At 39.8% G+C, this 17,983-nt stretch overlaps 1 protein-coding gene across 1 annotated transcript in view; it reads right to left on the bottom strand.

Moving 5' to 3' along the window:
• The window catches only part of CD44 (CD44 molecule (IN blood group)), a 58,794-nt gene that overhangs the window by 18,894 nt on the left and 21,917 nt on the right, over positions 1–17,983 (bottom strand). The window contains exons 2-6 of the mRNA XM_082485882.1: positions 15,475–15,640; positions 10,950–11,086; positions 9,529–9,600; positions 8,603–8,842; positions 5,993–6,088 (exon numbers count right to left, since the gene is read on the bottom strand). Of these exons, the coding sequence (XP_082342008.1) occupies positions 5,993–6,088; positions 8,603–8,842; positions 9,529–9,600; positions 10,950–11,086; positions 15,475–15,640 (711 nt within the window). The remainder of the gene's footprint in view (positions 1–5,992; positions 6,089–8,602; positions 8,843–9,528; positions 9,601–10,949; positions 11,087–15,474; positions 15,641–17,983) is intronic.

Here is a 17,983-nt window from a genome sequence, read left to right as displayed (position 1 = left end):
CTATTGCTATGGGCATCACATGATGTTTCTAATCATAAAAGAGATATTTCTGAAGAAAGAGTTGATAAGGAGAGCATCCAATTTTCACACAATATATGCGTGCCAAAGAAGAAGGCACATCAGGTAGGGCAGGAAAAAGAAGAAGGAAGCCATCCAAAGAGAAAGGAAGTTCCTTACTAGTACTTGGAGCATACTCATCCTTGGCCACACTCCTGTCCCAGCCTGGAAACACTGTTGGGTAAATTGTCTCCTCCGAAGAGTCTTCATCATCTGAACCGTTGCCACTTGAGGTCACATCTGCTGTGATGATGTTAAATCTGCCATGAAGCCCTAACCCAAAAGGTCTTCTGCTGACAGCAGTTATGCTTTCCTATCTCCCCTACATGCGGCCTTACAATCACAGAGGCCAGTGTATGGCACCGTGCTTCCCACGGTCCATATCTCCTCCTGGTTCTTCCACCCACAAGGGATTCATCGCTCTGCCATGGCCCTGCTGAAACTGCCCCAGCATGGCTCCTGGCTATGTTTCAGTGCCCTATGCACGCTTGCAGCGCTAACCATACTCTGTCCTCTTCTAGCAGAGTGAGTGTAGTGTACTGGCTTGCAAACGTTTTCTTCCTTTCTCCCACAAGTCCTTCTCATTGGAATAGTCTACTTCCAAATTGCCTCCAAACAGGAAACAAGAAGAATCCCAGTATATCCTTTATAAAATGACTCACATACTCCTCCCTTTCAGACAAGCAGAATACTTCCGCAACACATGGACAATGTGGACAACTACACTATCGCTACCACAGTCAGTGAGAGACAGCCCAGTACTTTGCTTTTCCCACTTCAAACACATGGTAATGAAAAGAGGTGACATACACCACACATTCAACCCCCCCAGACTCAATGTTTCTGAAGCTTGTTGCCCTGGTGCTCCAGTTATTCAGCCCCTAATCAAAGCACCCTCTTAGCGTGACATTCTTTACCCTTGGTTGCTCGCGTGGGGTCTTGCATCTTCTCTCCAGGATTTGACCACCACCAGCGGTTTGAGACCAGATTCCACTGAGCTTGGGTGGTAGCTTTCTCCAGGTTGTCACGATGAGGCCCTGGAGCTGTTAGGACATGGCTCATTCAACCAAGATCTTGTTATTATTTCTTGAGAAGCATTTTTCTCCAGCAAAGTCAAGTCCACCAGCACCCTGAGCATGCTCATGCCACTGAGATGGATGTGAGTGCAAGGTGAATGTATGAACCTGTGGCATCATTACATTCTTCAGCCACTTATCCAGATGCGAGCACTAGTGGAAGTCCCAAGAAAGAGCACGGTCCCTTGAGAGGAGCTGTCAAAAAGGCCTGTGGGTCTCTGCTAGCCCTTCATATTCAACAAGGTTAATCAGTTCCTCACAGGCTTTTCCAGCAGGAGAGAGAAGATAGCCTTAGATAGATTCCAGAATGAGCAACGTCCACCAAGATGACATAAGATCACATACAAAAGGCGAAAGAAGTATCCATGACAGGCAAAATGACACCCAGAGATAAGCACACCTTTTAGTTTAGCCTTTTCTTCTACTGACAACCCCATGAAGCCAATGCTGCCAAGGATCTGGGCTCAGAACTATGGCCATTCCATTTGAAAGACACATGCACTCCCCTTGTCCTGATGCTTACAGCAAAATCCACACCAGAAACAGTTTCCAGTTAGGTGTCAGCATAGCACGAAGAGTTACAGCTTTACTCCTACCACATTACCAATGCACAAAACTTTCTCAGAACTTAGCATTTCAAATAGTAATGTTCCATAGGTTTGTGACAGACATTTAAGGATGGTAAGATAATTTGGTTTAGAAAAATTACAGGAATCTACAGCCTTTTTGTCCACTATGCTAGGCAAGCCAAATAGGTATTAGCATGCAAACAGAAATAATTGTGACACTTGTATAGAGGTCGGAAACTCCCTCCAAAGAGGAATTATTCCTTCAGGCTCAACATGCCGTGAGGGAAGCCTGCAAATCAGATATGAATGGAGACAAGATAACAATTCTAGAAGCAATGGAAGATGGTCCTTCTAAGGATATGGACCTCACAGGTTCTAAATGGGATTTCCTGTGGCACAGGAGATGTGTTTATAACAAAAGCTTATCAGGAGAGCATCCAATTTTCACACAATATATGCGTGCCAAAGAAGAAGGCACATCAGGTAGGGCAGGAAAAAGAAGAAGGAAGCCATCCAAAGAGAAAGGAAGTTCCTTACTAGTACTTGGAGCATACTCATCCTTGGCCACACTCCTGTCCCAGCCTGGAAACACTGTTGGGTAAATTGTCTCCTCCGAAGAGTCTTCATCATCTGAACCGTTGCCACTTGAGGTCACATCTGCTGTGATGATGTTAAATCTGCCATGAAGCCCTAACCCAAAAGGTCTTCTGCTGACAGCAGTTATGCTTTCCTATCTCCCCTACATGCGGCCTTACAATCACAGAGGCCAGTGTATGGCACCGTGCTTCCCACGGTCCATATCTCCTCCTGGTTCTTCCACCCACAAGGGATTCATCGCTCTGCCATGGCCCTGCTGAAACTGCCCCAGCATGGCTCCTGGCTATGTTTCAGTGCCCTATGCACGCTTGCAGCGCTAACCATACTCTGTCCTCTTCTAGCAGAGTGAGTGTAGTGTACTGGCTTGCAAACGTTTTCTTCCTTTCTCCCACAAGTCCTTCTCATTGGAATAGTCTACTTCCAAATTGCCTCCAAACAGGAAACAAGAAGAATCCCAGTATATCCTTTATAAAATGACTCACATACTCCTCCCTTTCAGACAAGCAGAATACTTCCGCAACACATGGACAATGTGGACAACCACACTATCGCTACCACAGTCAGTGAGAGACAGCCCAGTACTTTGCTTTTCCCACTTCAAACACATGGTAATGAAAAGAGGTGACATACACCACACATTCAACCCCCCCAGACTCAGTGTTTCTGAAGCTTGTTGCCCTGGTGCTCCAGTTATTCAGCCCCTAATCAAAGCACCCTCTTAGCGTGACATTCTTTACCCTTGGTTGCTCGCGTGGGGTCTTGCATCTTCTCTCCAGGATTTGACCACCACCAGCGGTTTGAGACCAGATTCCACTGAGCTTGGGTGGTAGCTTTCTCCAGGTTGTCACGATGAGGCCCTGGAGCTGTTAGGACATGGCTCATTCAACCAAGATCTTGTTATTATTTCTTGAGAAGCATTTTTCTCCAGCAAAGTCAAGTCCACCAGCACCCTGAGCATGCTCATGCCACTGAGATGGATGTGAGTACAAGGTGAATGTATCATTACATTCCTCAAACAGCAAAAATATCCAATGCTCTTAGGGTAAGTAAAGTTTGAATCATTCTACTAAAGTATAAGATTGTGTTACCAGCTCTGAAAGTCCAGTAAAGTCAGTTAATTCTGCATAGCATTTTTACATGTCAGATCAAAATACGCAAAATACATTCTGCATGTGAAATATGCCACCATATTTTGACAAAAATCATTCAAAGCTAATAGAAGCATGCACACCATAGAAACTGAAATCCCTCAAGCAAGCAACTTGATATTTTAATCTTTTTCTCTGCTGAGAAAGTTATGCATCAAGCAGAGTTTGCAAGAATAGCTGTGCTTCAAGTCATACACATATTCACACAAAGAAATCAAAACCTACTTCAAAATATTTCTCTGGCAATATTTTTATTCTGGCAATTCCTTGCAAGAAATATTTTTATCAGCATTTAGACCATCTTACTTCTATGTCTTGAAGATGAAGTTATCATGTACCAGTTTTTATTCAGAAAAAAAAATCTTTAAATAATTAATTCAGAAAAATATCTTGAAGACTTACGTCAAACACAATAGTTCTGATCAATTTTTGTGCAATATACGAATTAATTGGAGAATGCAAGACCTAGGAATCAAAGTTCTAATGATCAAACAAGATAAACTGATTTTCTTCAGTCTGCAGTAGTTAGGTTTTGCTTATCTGTAAACTGCAGAGTGTACAAAGTGTGTGGAATAAAACTCAGAACTGCTTTGGCAGCAAAACCTAACAGATTTTTCCTTTCTGAAACACTGTCCTTAACTGAATAAATATTGTCTCTTCTCACAGTCACTATTTGCTCCTTAGACTTAGCACTACTTGTACTTAACTTCTGAAAGGAGTGGTAATTTACTCATTCATTTACGATGCAGTAAAATTAAATGAAATGAGTAGGTTTGGCTTTAAAATTTTGTTCCTGAGTAATAGCTAAAGCTATCAAAAAAGGCCAGGTGCAGTACTTTCATAATCTTTTTTTTGAGAGTATCAATTTATCAATCCTAACACAATAAGCAGTAATCACTTCTGTGATATGCACGTATAAATATTGACATATTTTATTACATAGCTCTATAGTTATTTCGATCTTTTAAAATGTTAAATATCTCTAGCTTTCCCTCTGTAATATAGTCATGCCCATGAGATCTGTTAGCAACAGGAAGGGAATATGTATTTAGGATCAACACATTTGATAATCAAGTAGTAAAAGGAAACCCAAAAGCTTTTCTGCCTAGAAACAATGGACAAGTTTTTTCAATGGGTACAGAAACGTGTACAAGGAAGCCCTAACTCATACACACATACAAAAGCAAATAAATATGACGGAAAAATCACCACCAGAGTCAACCAGACAAACTCCTCACTGTTACCAGGTGGGATTCTGCTACCATCCCCCTCCCTGACTTATAGGCAATACTTTGTAGGAAAACCTTTCACTTGAAACAAGCACCAGAAAATTCTCTACCTGCTGTAAAGTTTTAGGGGAAAATCAGTCTGATATTTCTTTTTTCCATCTACATATTTATAAGGTATTACTAACCTTCACATCCTCTGAGACAAGATTCTTGGTTGAACGATTTCTGTCTTTCAGTATAGTTTTTGCTTTTTGTGTAAGACATACAACTATTCTTATTCTTATCCTGTGATTTTTAAATACAGTAACATGGGCACCACCCCTTGAAGTCACATGGACCTTCTATCAGCAACCAACAAACAATTAAGCAAATTCCTCACTATCACAGGCTTCCATGGTGGAAAAAAAAAAAAAAAAAAGAGTGAGCAGGAAGAAGCTTTCATTTCTTTTAGTTCAATTTTTACTACAACACACCTCTGTAGATCTCCTCTATATAGTTAAAATGTTCTTTTAGGTTCAGTTTATTTTCTGGAGCAAAGACCTTTATCAATCTAAACTTAAGGACTAGAGTGAATATATGTACAGTTCCAATTTAAAACATATAAGATGACTTTAAAAGTTTTTTTATTTGCTGTAGCTGCTGTGCACTACATATTTGATAAAAACATCACAAGCTGTTTTTCCCACTCAGTACAGCTATTTAAGGACAAAGCAAGAAAATGGCTGCTGTTCTTTTGAGCCCTCAAAGCCTGTGGAACCATCAGAGGCCCCAGATTTTTCTGATGTATATTGCCAACAACAAGGACGGAATTAGTTTTTGCAGTGCACAAGTGGCTTGGCAATTGGTACTGCCACTTAAAGCACTGCTTTGGTGAGTTAGGCCATGGTTTTGATGTGACTCACCCACATTCACAACCATAAATATATTAGCATCACAGACACTTTCATCACAAATTGACCAAAATGTCCTTTTCTACATCAGAAATAAATTGACTTCAAGTGATAACTGGTTGCACTAGTTTGTGGTGCCTCATAGAGTAAATACATGTGATAAAAAAACAGTGAGAAATACAAATCAACAATCTTTCTGAACTCGTGTAAGCATTGAAGAAAACGTACAGTAAATGTTTTTGCTCCCCTTGTCCCAGAGAGTGAAGTTTATTTCTGACTTAACCAGTCTGGAAAGTACTGTGTTTCAATGTCTTTACAAAATTGGAGATGATGTATACTTCACCACTTACCAGAATGCCCTGCTGTAAGAATAAAGCAGTTTTAATGCAATCTATATTTGTAGTTACTATAATACGTAAATCTTACTAGTACTCGCAGGATACTGTCCGCCATCTTCTGCAGGTGAATCATCAGTTGCTGTCACCAAAGGGATGTCAGGTGATACAGAAGAAATTTCATCATCTGTATGGTGATGGATGAATTAGTACTATTTTATTAGCTGAATTGCAACTCATTATTCACAACTACTGCAATTATTCTATATTGCAAGCTTCGTTCCTTCATTTGTTGGTCCAAGAGAGAAGAAAGATACAGACTAGGTTCTTCAAATAGTTCAATGCCAAATAACCTTACTTTACTAACATTTTAAGGCTATCACCAAAACAGATTATTTCAAGAGGAGTATGTATTACAGTGATTATGAATGTTCTGGCAATGGTCTGTTCATGTGACCCAAGCTCTAATTTTACCTGTATACCACCTGGACAGAGATTCTAGAGTAATGGGTGAAGTTATTTGTATTCCCCTTTTTACTGAGATATATTCTGAGATTTAGTCCAAAAATCTAAACTCTGCATGTAAGCAGAGTTGATAAGAGCTGTCACAGCAAGTAATTGGCATAGACCTTGAGGAATGTCACTGATCCTAGTTCCTTAGGACCAGAATGGTAGGATTTACCTTTCGTGATGTTAACTACATGGAAAAACAAGCATAAAATGTCATGAGTATACCACCAGTGAAAAGCCATTTTATAATTCTAATGCTTCTGCTCATTTATTTTTTTTTTAATGTCAGTATTTATTGAGGATAATGAGGCAAGCTGCTGGCACCCTTCACTGGAAAGTTATTGGTGATTTGGTAAAAAGCCTGTAGTCAGAGGTCACACAGTAAACTTTACTGTACTTAGAGGATTAGTTATATTTGAATGCCTTAGGTTCAATGGGAGTTAGTCTTTCAGACCTCTGATAATTTCAGCCACACAAGCAACATGAAAGGTGAAATAAAATACATGCCACTTTCACAAGAAAGTCAGACACACTTGCAAGGGACTCTAATTCACTGACTGGTGGTGAATGGAGCTAAATCCAGTTGGTAGCCGGTCACAAGTGGTGTTCCCCAGGGCTCTTTAATATCAATGACCTGGACAAGGGGATCAAGTGCACCCTCAGTAAGTTTGCAGATGACACTAAGCTAGGCGGGTGTGTTGATCTGCTTCAGGGTAGGATGGCTCTACGCGGAGATCTAATGGGCTGAGGTCGATGCTATAAGCTTCAACAAGGCCAAGAGCTGGGTCTTGCACTTGGGTCACAACAACCCCATGGTTGGGGTGGAATAGCTGGAAAGCTGCCTCGCAGAGAAGGACCTCAAGTTGTTGGTTGACAACTGGCTGAATATGAGTCAGCAGTGTGCCCAGGTGGCCAAGAAGGCCTGTGGCATCCTGGCCTGCATGAGGAATAGCTTGGTGAGCAGGACTAGGGAAGCGATCATCTCCCTGTACTCAGCACAGGTGAGACCCCACCTTGAGTACTGTGTTCAGTTTTGGGCCCCTTACTACAAGGACATTGTGGTGCTGGAGCATGTCCAGAGAAGGGCAACAAAGCGGGTGAGGGGTCTGGAGAACAAGTCCTGTGAGGAGTGGCTGAGGGAACTGGGGTTGTTAAGCCTGGAGAAAAGGAGGCTCAGGGGAGACCTTATCGCTCTCTACAGCTACCTGAAAGGAGGTTGTAGAGAGGTGGGGGTCAATCTCTTCTCACTAGTAGCAAACAATAGAACAAGAGGACATGGCCTCAAGTTACGCCAGGTTAGGTTTAGGATGGATATTAGGAAAAAGTTCTTCACAGAAAGGGTTGTTAAGTATTGGAACAGGCTGCCCAGGGAAGTGGTGGAGTTGCCATCCCTGGAGGTATCTCAAAGACAGGTAGACGTGGTGCTTAGGGACACGGTTGAGTGGTTGATTTGGCAGTGTTAGGTTGATAGTTGGACTCGATGATCCTAAAGGTCCCTTCCAACCTAGACAATTCTATGATTCTGTGATTCTAATCTTCCACCCTTCAGAATGCCTTAGGAAAAATTATGGAATTTGTATTTGGTAGGGCTTCATGAAAATAGAATTTGGGTTTACCACCTAAAGGAAGAAGATAGTAATAACATTTTAGATTAACATTTTTGTCTCTCCGTGTATTCTGTAATATACTGCAGTAAGAAGATGTCCTAAAAAAACCCCTGTATTTGTACAAAGAGAAATCACTTGTATTGTAAACTCCTCCTTGTTCTTATTACTTAATGTCAATTCATCCTTTTAGAGAACAGATAATGTTATCATTATCTCCATATACCCATACCCTCAGTCTCACTAACGTCTCTGTGTTCACTGTTAGATATGTTTTTGAGACTTTGATGAAATAAATATTTTAATAAGAACAAGAGCAAATTCTCTTCTCTTCTCTTCTCAACATTCTGGGAACATATGGAAACTATGCTGATGTGTGGCTGCTTTGTACCCCTGTGCAATCAAAAAAATCATTAGAAATTCAGAACCCTTCTGTTTTCTTTCAAAGACAGACATTCTCCTTTTACTTCTGCATGATACAAATTAGAGATGAAGCTTCTCATTCCCTCATGATATCCTTTAACTGGCCATGTAATTCTTCACTAAGTTATTTTAAATAGGATACAGTGGCAACTTATTGTCCTTACCAGAATCTTTCTTAGGAATTTCTTTTTCACCCCCTCCAGAAGAATGATCTGGCAGCTGTGAGACTGGAGTAGAACTTCCATAATATGAGGGGCTGGATCTCCTGATGGAGGTATCCATGGGAGTTGTGTCATGTGTTGATCCACTACCTACATTTTCATCATCTGCACCTGAGGTTGAGGACTCTCCACTATGACGTGTGCCATCTGCATTATAACGTGAGCCATCTGCATTGTCAATGACTGTTGGAAAGAGGAAATTAAGAAGCTAATAATATCAAGGAGTTACATAGCTATATTTGAGTAATGCTAAACAGTTTAAGTAAGAAAATTTAAAGAGAAACAGTTGTGGATTAATATCAGTTCATCCATTTTTGCCATTCTAACTAATGTGTCTATATCATACATCACTGAACTATGCCTAATGTATCTATGCCAAGGTATATATTTGTCAAACATATAGGGCATACTCTGCATCAAATATTTTTATATTTTGATCAGACAGTTTGATTTTGAAGATAAAATCTTGGCCTCTGTTAAGTCAATCAGAATTTTAGAAATGGGACAAATGATTTGAGAGATTTCTTCCACTTCCATCTGCTTTTCTAACCAGCAGCTCAAATGAGATGTAGAAAGATTGCTGTCTTTAGTAAAGTCCTATATGTCAAAGAAACATTAGCAGCTTTGAGGTGCTAAAAATGTCAAATACCTATATAAAAAGTGTTTGGTAGCACCTTGAGACAAACCAAGCTCCATAGGATTTAGGGGAAGGCAACTGACCAGTTGATTTAATTGCTGTTGAACACCTCTTGATTTCTTTTTCTTATGTTTGGCTTGATTTCTAATATTAGCAAGTGTTTATGGAAAAAAAAAAACAAACAGATCCTAAAAATGAAACAAGTGGCAGGTCTTTCCAATCAATACAGTACCTATTTCACCCTGATTATTGAGGAAAGAAGTATCTAGTCTTTCAATTGGCTCACATGCTTTGTCCCTTGTTTCTGTAAAAGAAGAACAACAGAGAATATTAATTTGAGGAAACTGAGAAAAAAAGTCACAGGTATATGCATATTAATTGTACATAATCACAGAATGTCAGCTTCAGATGTGGAATATAGAAAACAATTTTCGAAATCAAACGTTATTCACTGATCCACCTACATTCCCTCTTTGCTCCGTCCCAGATGAGGCACTTCAAGATTTTTCTGTCAGCTAACGATGAAATTCTCCGTTTTCATAACCATTTCAGAAAATGATTACAATCAGTGTCAGTTAAAATAGCCTTATAACTCAGTTTCAGTGCAGACAACCCCACTGTCTTGGTGGCAATGGCAGCTGTAATCCTTTTTACCCGAAGAGACCCTGACCCCTCCATGGAGGGCTCTGCACAGACAGAGGGTGCCCTGGTTTGGTGAGCACTGCTTGCTCCAGGGGTGCTATGTTTGGGACCAGTGTGTGAGCCACCTGCTCATAGTGCTGAAAGGGAATGAGACTTGGGAGGAGTTATAAAGCTTTGGTGGGGATGGACATCACTGTAGGAGGAGAAGAGTCATTCGTGGGTGATGGCAGCTGACCTGATACTATGCCAATGCAAAGATGATTTTTAATTATATGAACACCGAGAACAAAATCAAAAAAATGTCAATGTCCTTCAAATCATCAGTGAATTTTGCCTACAGTTTTCTGTAAGGTCTGTTTCCACTGTGAATGCAATAATATACTGAAATTGAAGACACTTGAAGTTAGTCCAGATTTTATCTTCAAATATTGTGTTCAGCATCTGTCACAAGATTATCTACATTTTCCTAATAATTTAGCAAAATATTTCCAACTATTAAAAAACTCAAAACCTTAGAAGAAAGCAGTCTGCTCCTGACCCACATTGCTACCTAACTGCCTAATGTCTGAATGGAGATTTGCCACAGAGCAAATACTGGATGAACCTGCAAACAGGCAAGCAGCAGCCATATCCATGGGCCTGGGATGGCCACCCTGGGGCTTGGAGCTGCTGCAGGTGGCAGCCACTCCTAGAATCCCTTAACAAAAATAACCGTTCACTATAGAAGCTCACATGTGCATGAACAGAAGAGCCGTGCGTGATTGCCTACAACAGTTGTGTCTTTTAGACTCACTGCTGCAGTGGTTCACTGCACTAAGCCATTATAATGAACTATCCTGAATCTACTAATATAGTTCCAAGGGCAGAAAATGGTTTAGTTCAAAACACACTAATGACAAAACAGGTGAAACTCATTGCTGGTATTATAGATACAATTCTAGAGGCTGACAAAATGTATTTCTTCTCAGCTGAAAAACAGATCTAAAATACATCATAAAAACATATACATACCTGTTGCATTGTAACAGTATGCATCATACCGACCAGTTGTGTTAGCTGAAAGTTTGTAAATGCCAGTGTGATTTGCAGCACAAAGATGATAGGGATTGATTCGTGGGATAACAATATTCCCCACTACAAAACCATACCTGTGAAGAACAGAGGAAAATATGCCATATTACATGTTGTAGCAGGTGGCATAAACGTTCTAGATGTCTCAAACATGAAGTAGCTACGAAGCCATTATTTTCATCTTACATTGTTTTTAAAAAGTCGATGCGTTTATGCACACTTTTTGTATATGAAAGGTGTTCCTTTCTCACATGTAGCTACCTCGCTCTCCGGCCACTCAACACCATTTTGCATGTAATTTGTAGAGCTAAACACATTTTAATTAAGTGAACATTTTATTAGCTAGGACTTTTGGTTCCAGAGGAAGGCAGTGAAAGCGAGGGACTGGGAGGCATGTACCCTTTTTATTCAGTTTGTATCACTAGACACTAAAGCCTGATTTCTTTTTTCTTCAGGGAGTCACATTTTCTTTACTTTGAGCATAACATACTGCTCAGTGACATTTCACATAAAAATGTTGGGGGCTCAATTTACAGTACCTGAGCAAATTTAGAGAATGATTGTAAGACGTCACTTTCTGCAAAAGCTGACAGCTTGATAAAATGTTCAAATACAACACTCATTCATCCACAAATTCTTACTGTATCTTTTAGTTTGGCGATGTGGCTATCGTGTATAGAGCTCACACATTTCAGTGATGACTGTGGTTAACAGAGCTACATAGTGCACAACGCGTTATTACTGTTTTGCAATCCTGTAACACCTGATTAATTCCAATGTACTTAGCTGTGGGGTGTGATAGAATGGTAACGAGAACTGGGGTTTGGTTTGGGTACAATTTGTCAGGGAGCAGTAAATTTCATAGCTATGCAATTTTTTATCTGTGAGCCCCGTTCCAGTTACATGTCTAATGTGCAGATACTTGCAATTCTGAAACTGTCTTGTAGGTGGAATTATAAACTACTTTACTCACACTTCCAACTGAGCCTATGATGGTGACACTTAATCATCCATTAATCACCTACTTGTCTTACGGTCTGTTGATTCATCTTATTCACTCACCATTCCACAGGTACTTTGATGATTATATGCAGTATATTTTTTCTCTTCTACTCCAAGTTTATAAGAGCCTAGCCTTACAGACAAGGACTACTAGCACAGGATCAACAAACGAAAGAAAGAGGGTGGGAGGGCTGACCAGAAGGAGGGCAGGAAGGAGTGCTATCTACATGCCTTACATGTCCAAATCTGTCCTCTGCTAAATTATGAATTAGGGAGAATTGGATCATTAATGAAAAACTACAGCTCCCCACTGCAAAAAACCCTTTCTCTCTATTCCTTCTTTCAATTATCTCAATATGTTAATTTCAGAAATGACTTTCCAGGTTGCAGAACACTGATAATTTCTAGCACTAGAAATCTCCACCCCTAAGCATTTAGTTAAGTTCCTTCATCTCTACAAGTTGTGTAGTGCTGGACAATTCAAAATGCTAAGTATGTTCATATGCTAATGTTAGAGAAAGAATATGCCTACTATGTTATGCTGGAGTTTTCCTTCAGGGTAAAGAATTGTCCTTTATGTGGTACTATTTTAAATGACATTCCCATTTCTCATGGAAGAATCTTCTAAGAATTATCTGTCCATTCTTCCCTGGCACTATTGTCCACCTCTTTCACCACCATGCAGGGCATAACACTTGTGAAAATGTACATGCCATATTCTGTCATCAATGCCAGTGCATGACATTTATATGCATAAGAATGTTTTCAAGGCACTACATATATCTTTCTACGATTACAAATTACTTTATATGGATACTATTAACTTGAAAGGAGCTTTATTCAATTCTCATACACTTGCAAGCCAGAGGGAAAGAACATTCATGCATTAGGTATTATAAAAGTAAAGCACCACTGACTAAAATGAAATGAAATTCAGGTACAGTAGGAGTTACAGTGTTGGTGGATAAGAGAAGAGCAACTGACATCATCTACCTGTACTTGTGCAAAGCATTTGGCATCCCTGTCTCTAAATTGGAGAGACATGGAGTTGATGGATTAAAAACTTGGTGGATAAGGAATTGGCTGGGTGGCTGCACTCAGAGCTGTGGTCAACAGGTCGATGTCCAAGTGGAGACCAGTGACGAGTACTGTTCCTCAGGGGTCAGTACTGGGACTGGTGTTGTTTAACATCTTCGTCAGCGACATGGACAGTGGGATTGAGTGTACCTTCAGTAAGTTTGTCGACAACTCCAAGCTATGTAGAGCCATTGACACGCTGGAGGGAAGGTATGTCATCCAGAGGGACCTGGACAGGCTTGAGAGATGGGCCCATGCAAACCTCATGAAGTTCAATAAGGCCAAGTGCAAGGTCCTCCATGTAGGCTGGGGCAATCCCAAGCACAATTACAGGCTGGCCAGAGAATGGATTGAGAGTAGCCCTGAGGAGAGGGACTCGGGGGTGTTGGCAGATGAGAAGCTCAACATGAGCCAGCAATGTGCACTCACAGACCCAAAGGCCAACCACATCTCGGGCTGCATCTAAAGAAGTGTGGCCAGCAGGTCGAGGGAGGTGATTCTGGATTCTGCCCTTTTACTCCACTCTTGTGAAACCCCACCTGGAGTACTGTGTCCAGCTCTGGAACCCCCAACATAAGAAGGACATGGACCTGCTGGAGTGAGTGCAGACGAGGGCCACAAAGATGATCAGAGGGCTGGATCACCTCTCCTATGAAGACAGGCAGAGAGAGTTGGGGTTATTCAGCCTGGAGAAGGCTCTGGGGAAACCTTATAGCAGCCTTCCAGTATCTGAAGGACACCTCCAAGAAAGCTGGAGAGGGACTTTTTACAAGGGCACGTACTGATAGGATGACGGATAATGTCTTCAAACTGGAAGATGGAAGATTTAGATTAGACATGAGGAAGAAATTCTTTACTGTGAGGGCGGTGAGACACTGGAACAGGTTGTCCAGGAAAGCTGTGGATGCCCCATCCCTGGAAATGTTCAAGGCCAGGTTGGATGGGGCTCTAGTCCATGGGGCTGAGCAACCTAGTCTAGTGGAAGGTGTCCCCGCCCATTGTAAGGGGGTTGGAACTAGATGATCTTTAAGGTCTTTTCTAACCTAAAGCATTCTGCCATTCTATGATTCTATAAAATAACTCACAGGAAATAGTTGCAAGCAGTATTAATGCTAGGACTATTTCTCATGTTACCAAAATGAAAGTCTTAAAATCTTGGAGAAATGTCCACTGAACTTTTCTACTCCAGTCAGTTAAAAGATAAATTCCATTTCTCCATATCTGCTGTTTATTTTAGATTGTAATAAAGTTGAAAATATGCTGAAATTTATTTCAACTCTGCAATGGCTTACCAACATGAATCTATGTGACTTGGTTAAAAAACAAACAAACAAACAAAAAAAAAAACAAAAAACAAATACAAAAAATCCCTGCAAATTTACATCTCCTGAGTTCAATCTCTTTTCTGCATAAGAATGGTTAGGATGACTTGCATAATAAGTGTATTATGTATTTTGTGAAGCAAGATCACATGATCGTGTAGTCTGACCACATTTACAGACCACAGGACTGTCCCAACTTGATTACAGTTTGAACAGAGGTCATACTTGGGGAACATATTTCATCTTGATGAAATTTTGGTGTGACAAAGAATCTACTACAATGCTTGTGAGTTGCTTCAGCCAATAATTATTATCCTTACATATTTTTTTGTATTAGTACTCACTTAGTTTTTTGAGTCCAAAATTTTCTGTGAGTAATTTCCAGTCTCTTGGCCTAGTTATTTTTCGCTAAACTGAAGAATCTGTATTATCCGCATTTGTTGCGCTATGCATCATTAGTTACATAGGGTAACTAAGTCATTGACAATGTGGATTTGGGTTTTTTAATCATTTTTATGGCTGTCTCCTGAAACTTTCCCATTCACAGACTATAAGAACGCATTAATACTGTGGCCATTTTTTCACTGGGATGTCAGGAGTTCATTCCTCATAGTACCAGCTGGCGCTTTCTACTGTTTCTTGACAAGACAGAGTTCCCTATACTGTATATACCATCTTCAGTCTTTGACCTTATGTCAGGTCATTAAAAATCATAAAAACTTTTCACATACCTATGTTACCAATTAGTCAGTGATACAGTGTGATCTGAACATTTTCCTAATTAGTGTCAATCTTTTCTGATCTTTAGATTTTATCTGTAAGAGGTTAAGATTTTTTAAAGATAATTGGTAAAAAGTATATGCAGTCAAGGACTTAGTTATTACTGGACCCAGAGCAAATATACATATGCACAAAGATGTTTTGTTCATCACAGGATATAATGTACTTGAGGACTTATATGGCCATATAATTAACAGATATAAAAGGTCAACTAAAATTATTACACTGTAGCACAGGTGGAGGGACTAGTCATGATACATTAATTTTCTTAAGAATTTCTTTACCTGCAAGTTTCAAATCCAAGTTCATGAGCTTTCTTCAACTGGTCTAGTGTTGACAAGGTACTATTAAGAGCTCTGCAGAGTTCAACTGCTTCAGATTGTGTGAGACTGTAGCGACCGTTTTTCTCAACATGAAAAACTCCTCCATATCTGCAACTTACATTGAATTCTGTGAATGAATGAAAAGATAAAAAAAAATGAATTACAAATTGTTGGACTTAATGCTTCACTGAAGACATGGAAATTATTTATTTTCGACTATAATGCTTTCAATGCAAACCAGCAACAAGTAGCAGCTACCGATTCATTTAAAAAGAGAGCTAGCACTTTCAGTCACCTTCTTCATACTTCCCTCCTTTGGGCTGAGACCCAAGCCAAATCTTCAGCCTTTCCAAAAATAGGAATACAATATGCTTTTGTGAGGTATCTAGCACTTTTAACATACCATTAACAATAACATGCAGAAGATGTAAATACATTGTGAAAGTCTTGGAAGACACATTACTACAAAACTAAAAGAATATTCAAATGTATTTGAAAACAAAATATTTCATTCACAAAAGAATTTTTTAAAGATGAAATGGTGTATAATCACAGCCATTATGATCATAAGGTTCATTAACTATCTCATTGTGATCCCATCACAGTGAATCCTTTTAAATGAATATATATATCAATCTCCAGTTTCAGAACTAGTTCAAGCAACGTGTTCCTACTATTAGTAAGACAAAAGCAGAAAGCTTGCATTGATTTGATGTTACATGATCTACTTGAGACAAACCCTAAGTAAACTGCACAGATATAATGAACTAGAACATCATTATGCTGTTTAATACTCCCCGAAAGATAATTTTTAAGGTCTTATTCAGCTTGCTGGGGCAGATAGAGAAGCATCCAATACACACTGTAAGAGTTCACATGAATTAACTAACTTCTTGGTCCCGGTTCATTCATTTTGACAGTATTTCCCTCCATTTTGAAAGGCTTCCTCTTGCTGAGTTCATACTCAGACATAAACATCTTACTGCCAACCCACATCAGAGTCTCAATGTGTACTGCAGTAAGCTTATTTAATGTTAAAAGATGCCTTAGATGGATTTTAATTTAATAATACTGTAAAAGTTTGCCCATGGAAGTAACTTTCAATGGTAAGCAGTATGAGGATGAAAATAATGAATAAAAAAAGCCAAATTAGGTGCCGCAGTTATGCTGTGCAATTTGTTTTCTGGCCTTCAGCCTGGGAACCCTGAACAAGAGGTACATGCAAAGCCTATGGGAGAGGAGCGCTTTGTGCAATGCACAACAGACACTGAATGAAAGGCATAAGGGCTAGAGGCTCTGAGATCATATTCTCTTCATCTTTATGTTGGAGAGATACTGCCTACACAATGCCACAGGTACAGTGGGAAAATGGTATAATCCAAGGAAAGTCTGTGACTCAGCAAAATGAGAGGAAAAAAGCCCCATTTGTTTATTTTTTTAACAGAAACAGCTAAGTGTTAATAATAATAATAATCATCATTATCGTCATCATCATCACCACAACCACCATGATGTGTGTGGATAAAATGGGGAAAAATCAGGATGCTTCGGATGCTTCAAAGCAATGTTAATTAACTTTGCTCCTGCCCCACCCTTCCCTCGAGAAAAAAGTGGTTGTAACTCCAGACTAGAATGACAATTGCAAAGTGTACTTAATTGGAGTAGCCTATTATTCCCAGTGAAGAGAAAATCATGACTCATATTTATCTTAATTTTAATGGGAGTTCGACATGCAAGAAAGGGGAAAATAGACCAGTCTTCTCCAAATATTAAAAGGGGATGTCTCTACCATCTATTTGAAATAAAAGATACCATATAATAACTGTTTTCCTAAAAGACCCGAAATAAAATTCATGCACATTTGCATTGACACATTCTGTGTGAATTACAAGCAACTTTCCTACTGTCATTTTTGCTGTGAAAGCAAATGATAGTAATCAAGGCATGCACTCTTCCTTCAAATGCTTTTGTTCATTGGTAAACTGAGGTTATTCTATCTGCAGTGTATCTATTCTGTGTAAACTGTAAGGAATGTTCCTTTCCACAGGTAATACGAAACAATCAAGGAGATAAAATACAAGATTAGATACAGACTGTACAGTGTATGAAAAGATAATCATTATTCGCAAGCATAGGTAGGTGTCCAATAGTATTGATGACTGCTTATCCAAAGGAGCTCAAAAACTGTGTATCCAATCTTAAGTATTTTTACCATATAGAATGGAATCGTAGAAACAGAATGGTTTGGGTTGGAAAGGACCTTGAAGATCATAGAGTTCCAACCCCCCTGCCATAGGCAGGGACACCTCCCACTAGACCAGGTTGCCCAAGGCCACGTCCAGCCTGGCCTTGAACACCTATAGGGATGGGGCCTCAACAACCTCTCTGGGCAACCTGTTCCAGTGCCTTACCACCCTCAACGTGAAAAACTTCTTCCTAATGTTTAATCTGAACCTGCCCTCTTCCAGTT

Source organism: Vanellus vanellus (genome assembly GCF_965231255.1).
Source record: "Vanellus vanellus genome assembly, chromosome: 6".
In the NCBI taxonomy this organism is placed as follows: Eukaryota; Metazoa; Chordata; class Aves; order Charadriiformes; family Charadriidae; genus Vanellus; species Vanellus vanellus.
The sequence above is the reverse complement of the archived record's forward strand: the minus strand, read 5'-3'. Positions and strand labels throughout refer to the sequence as shown.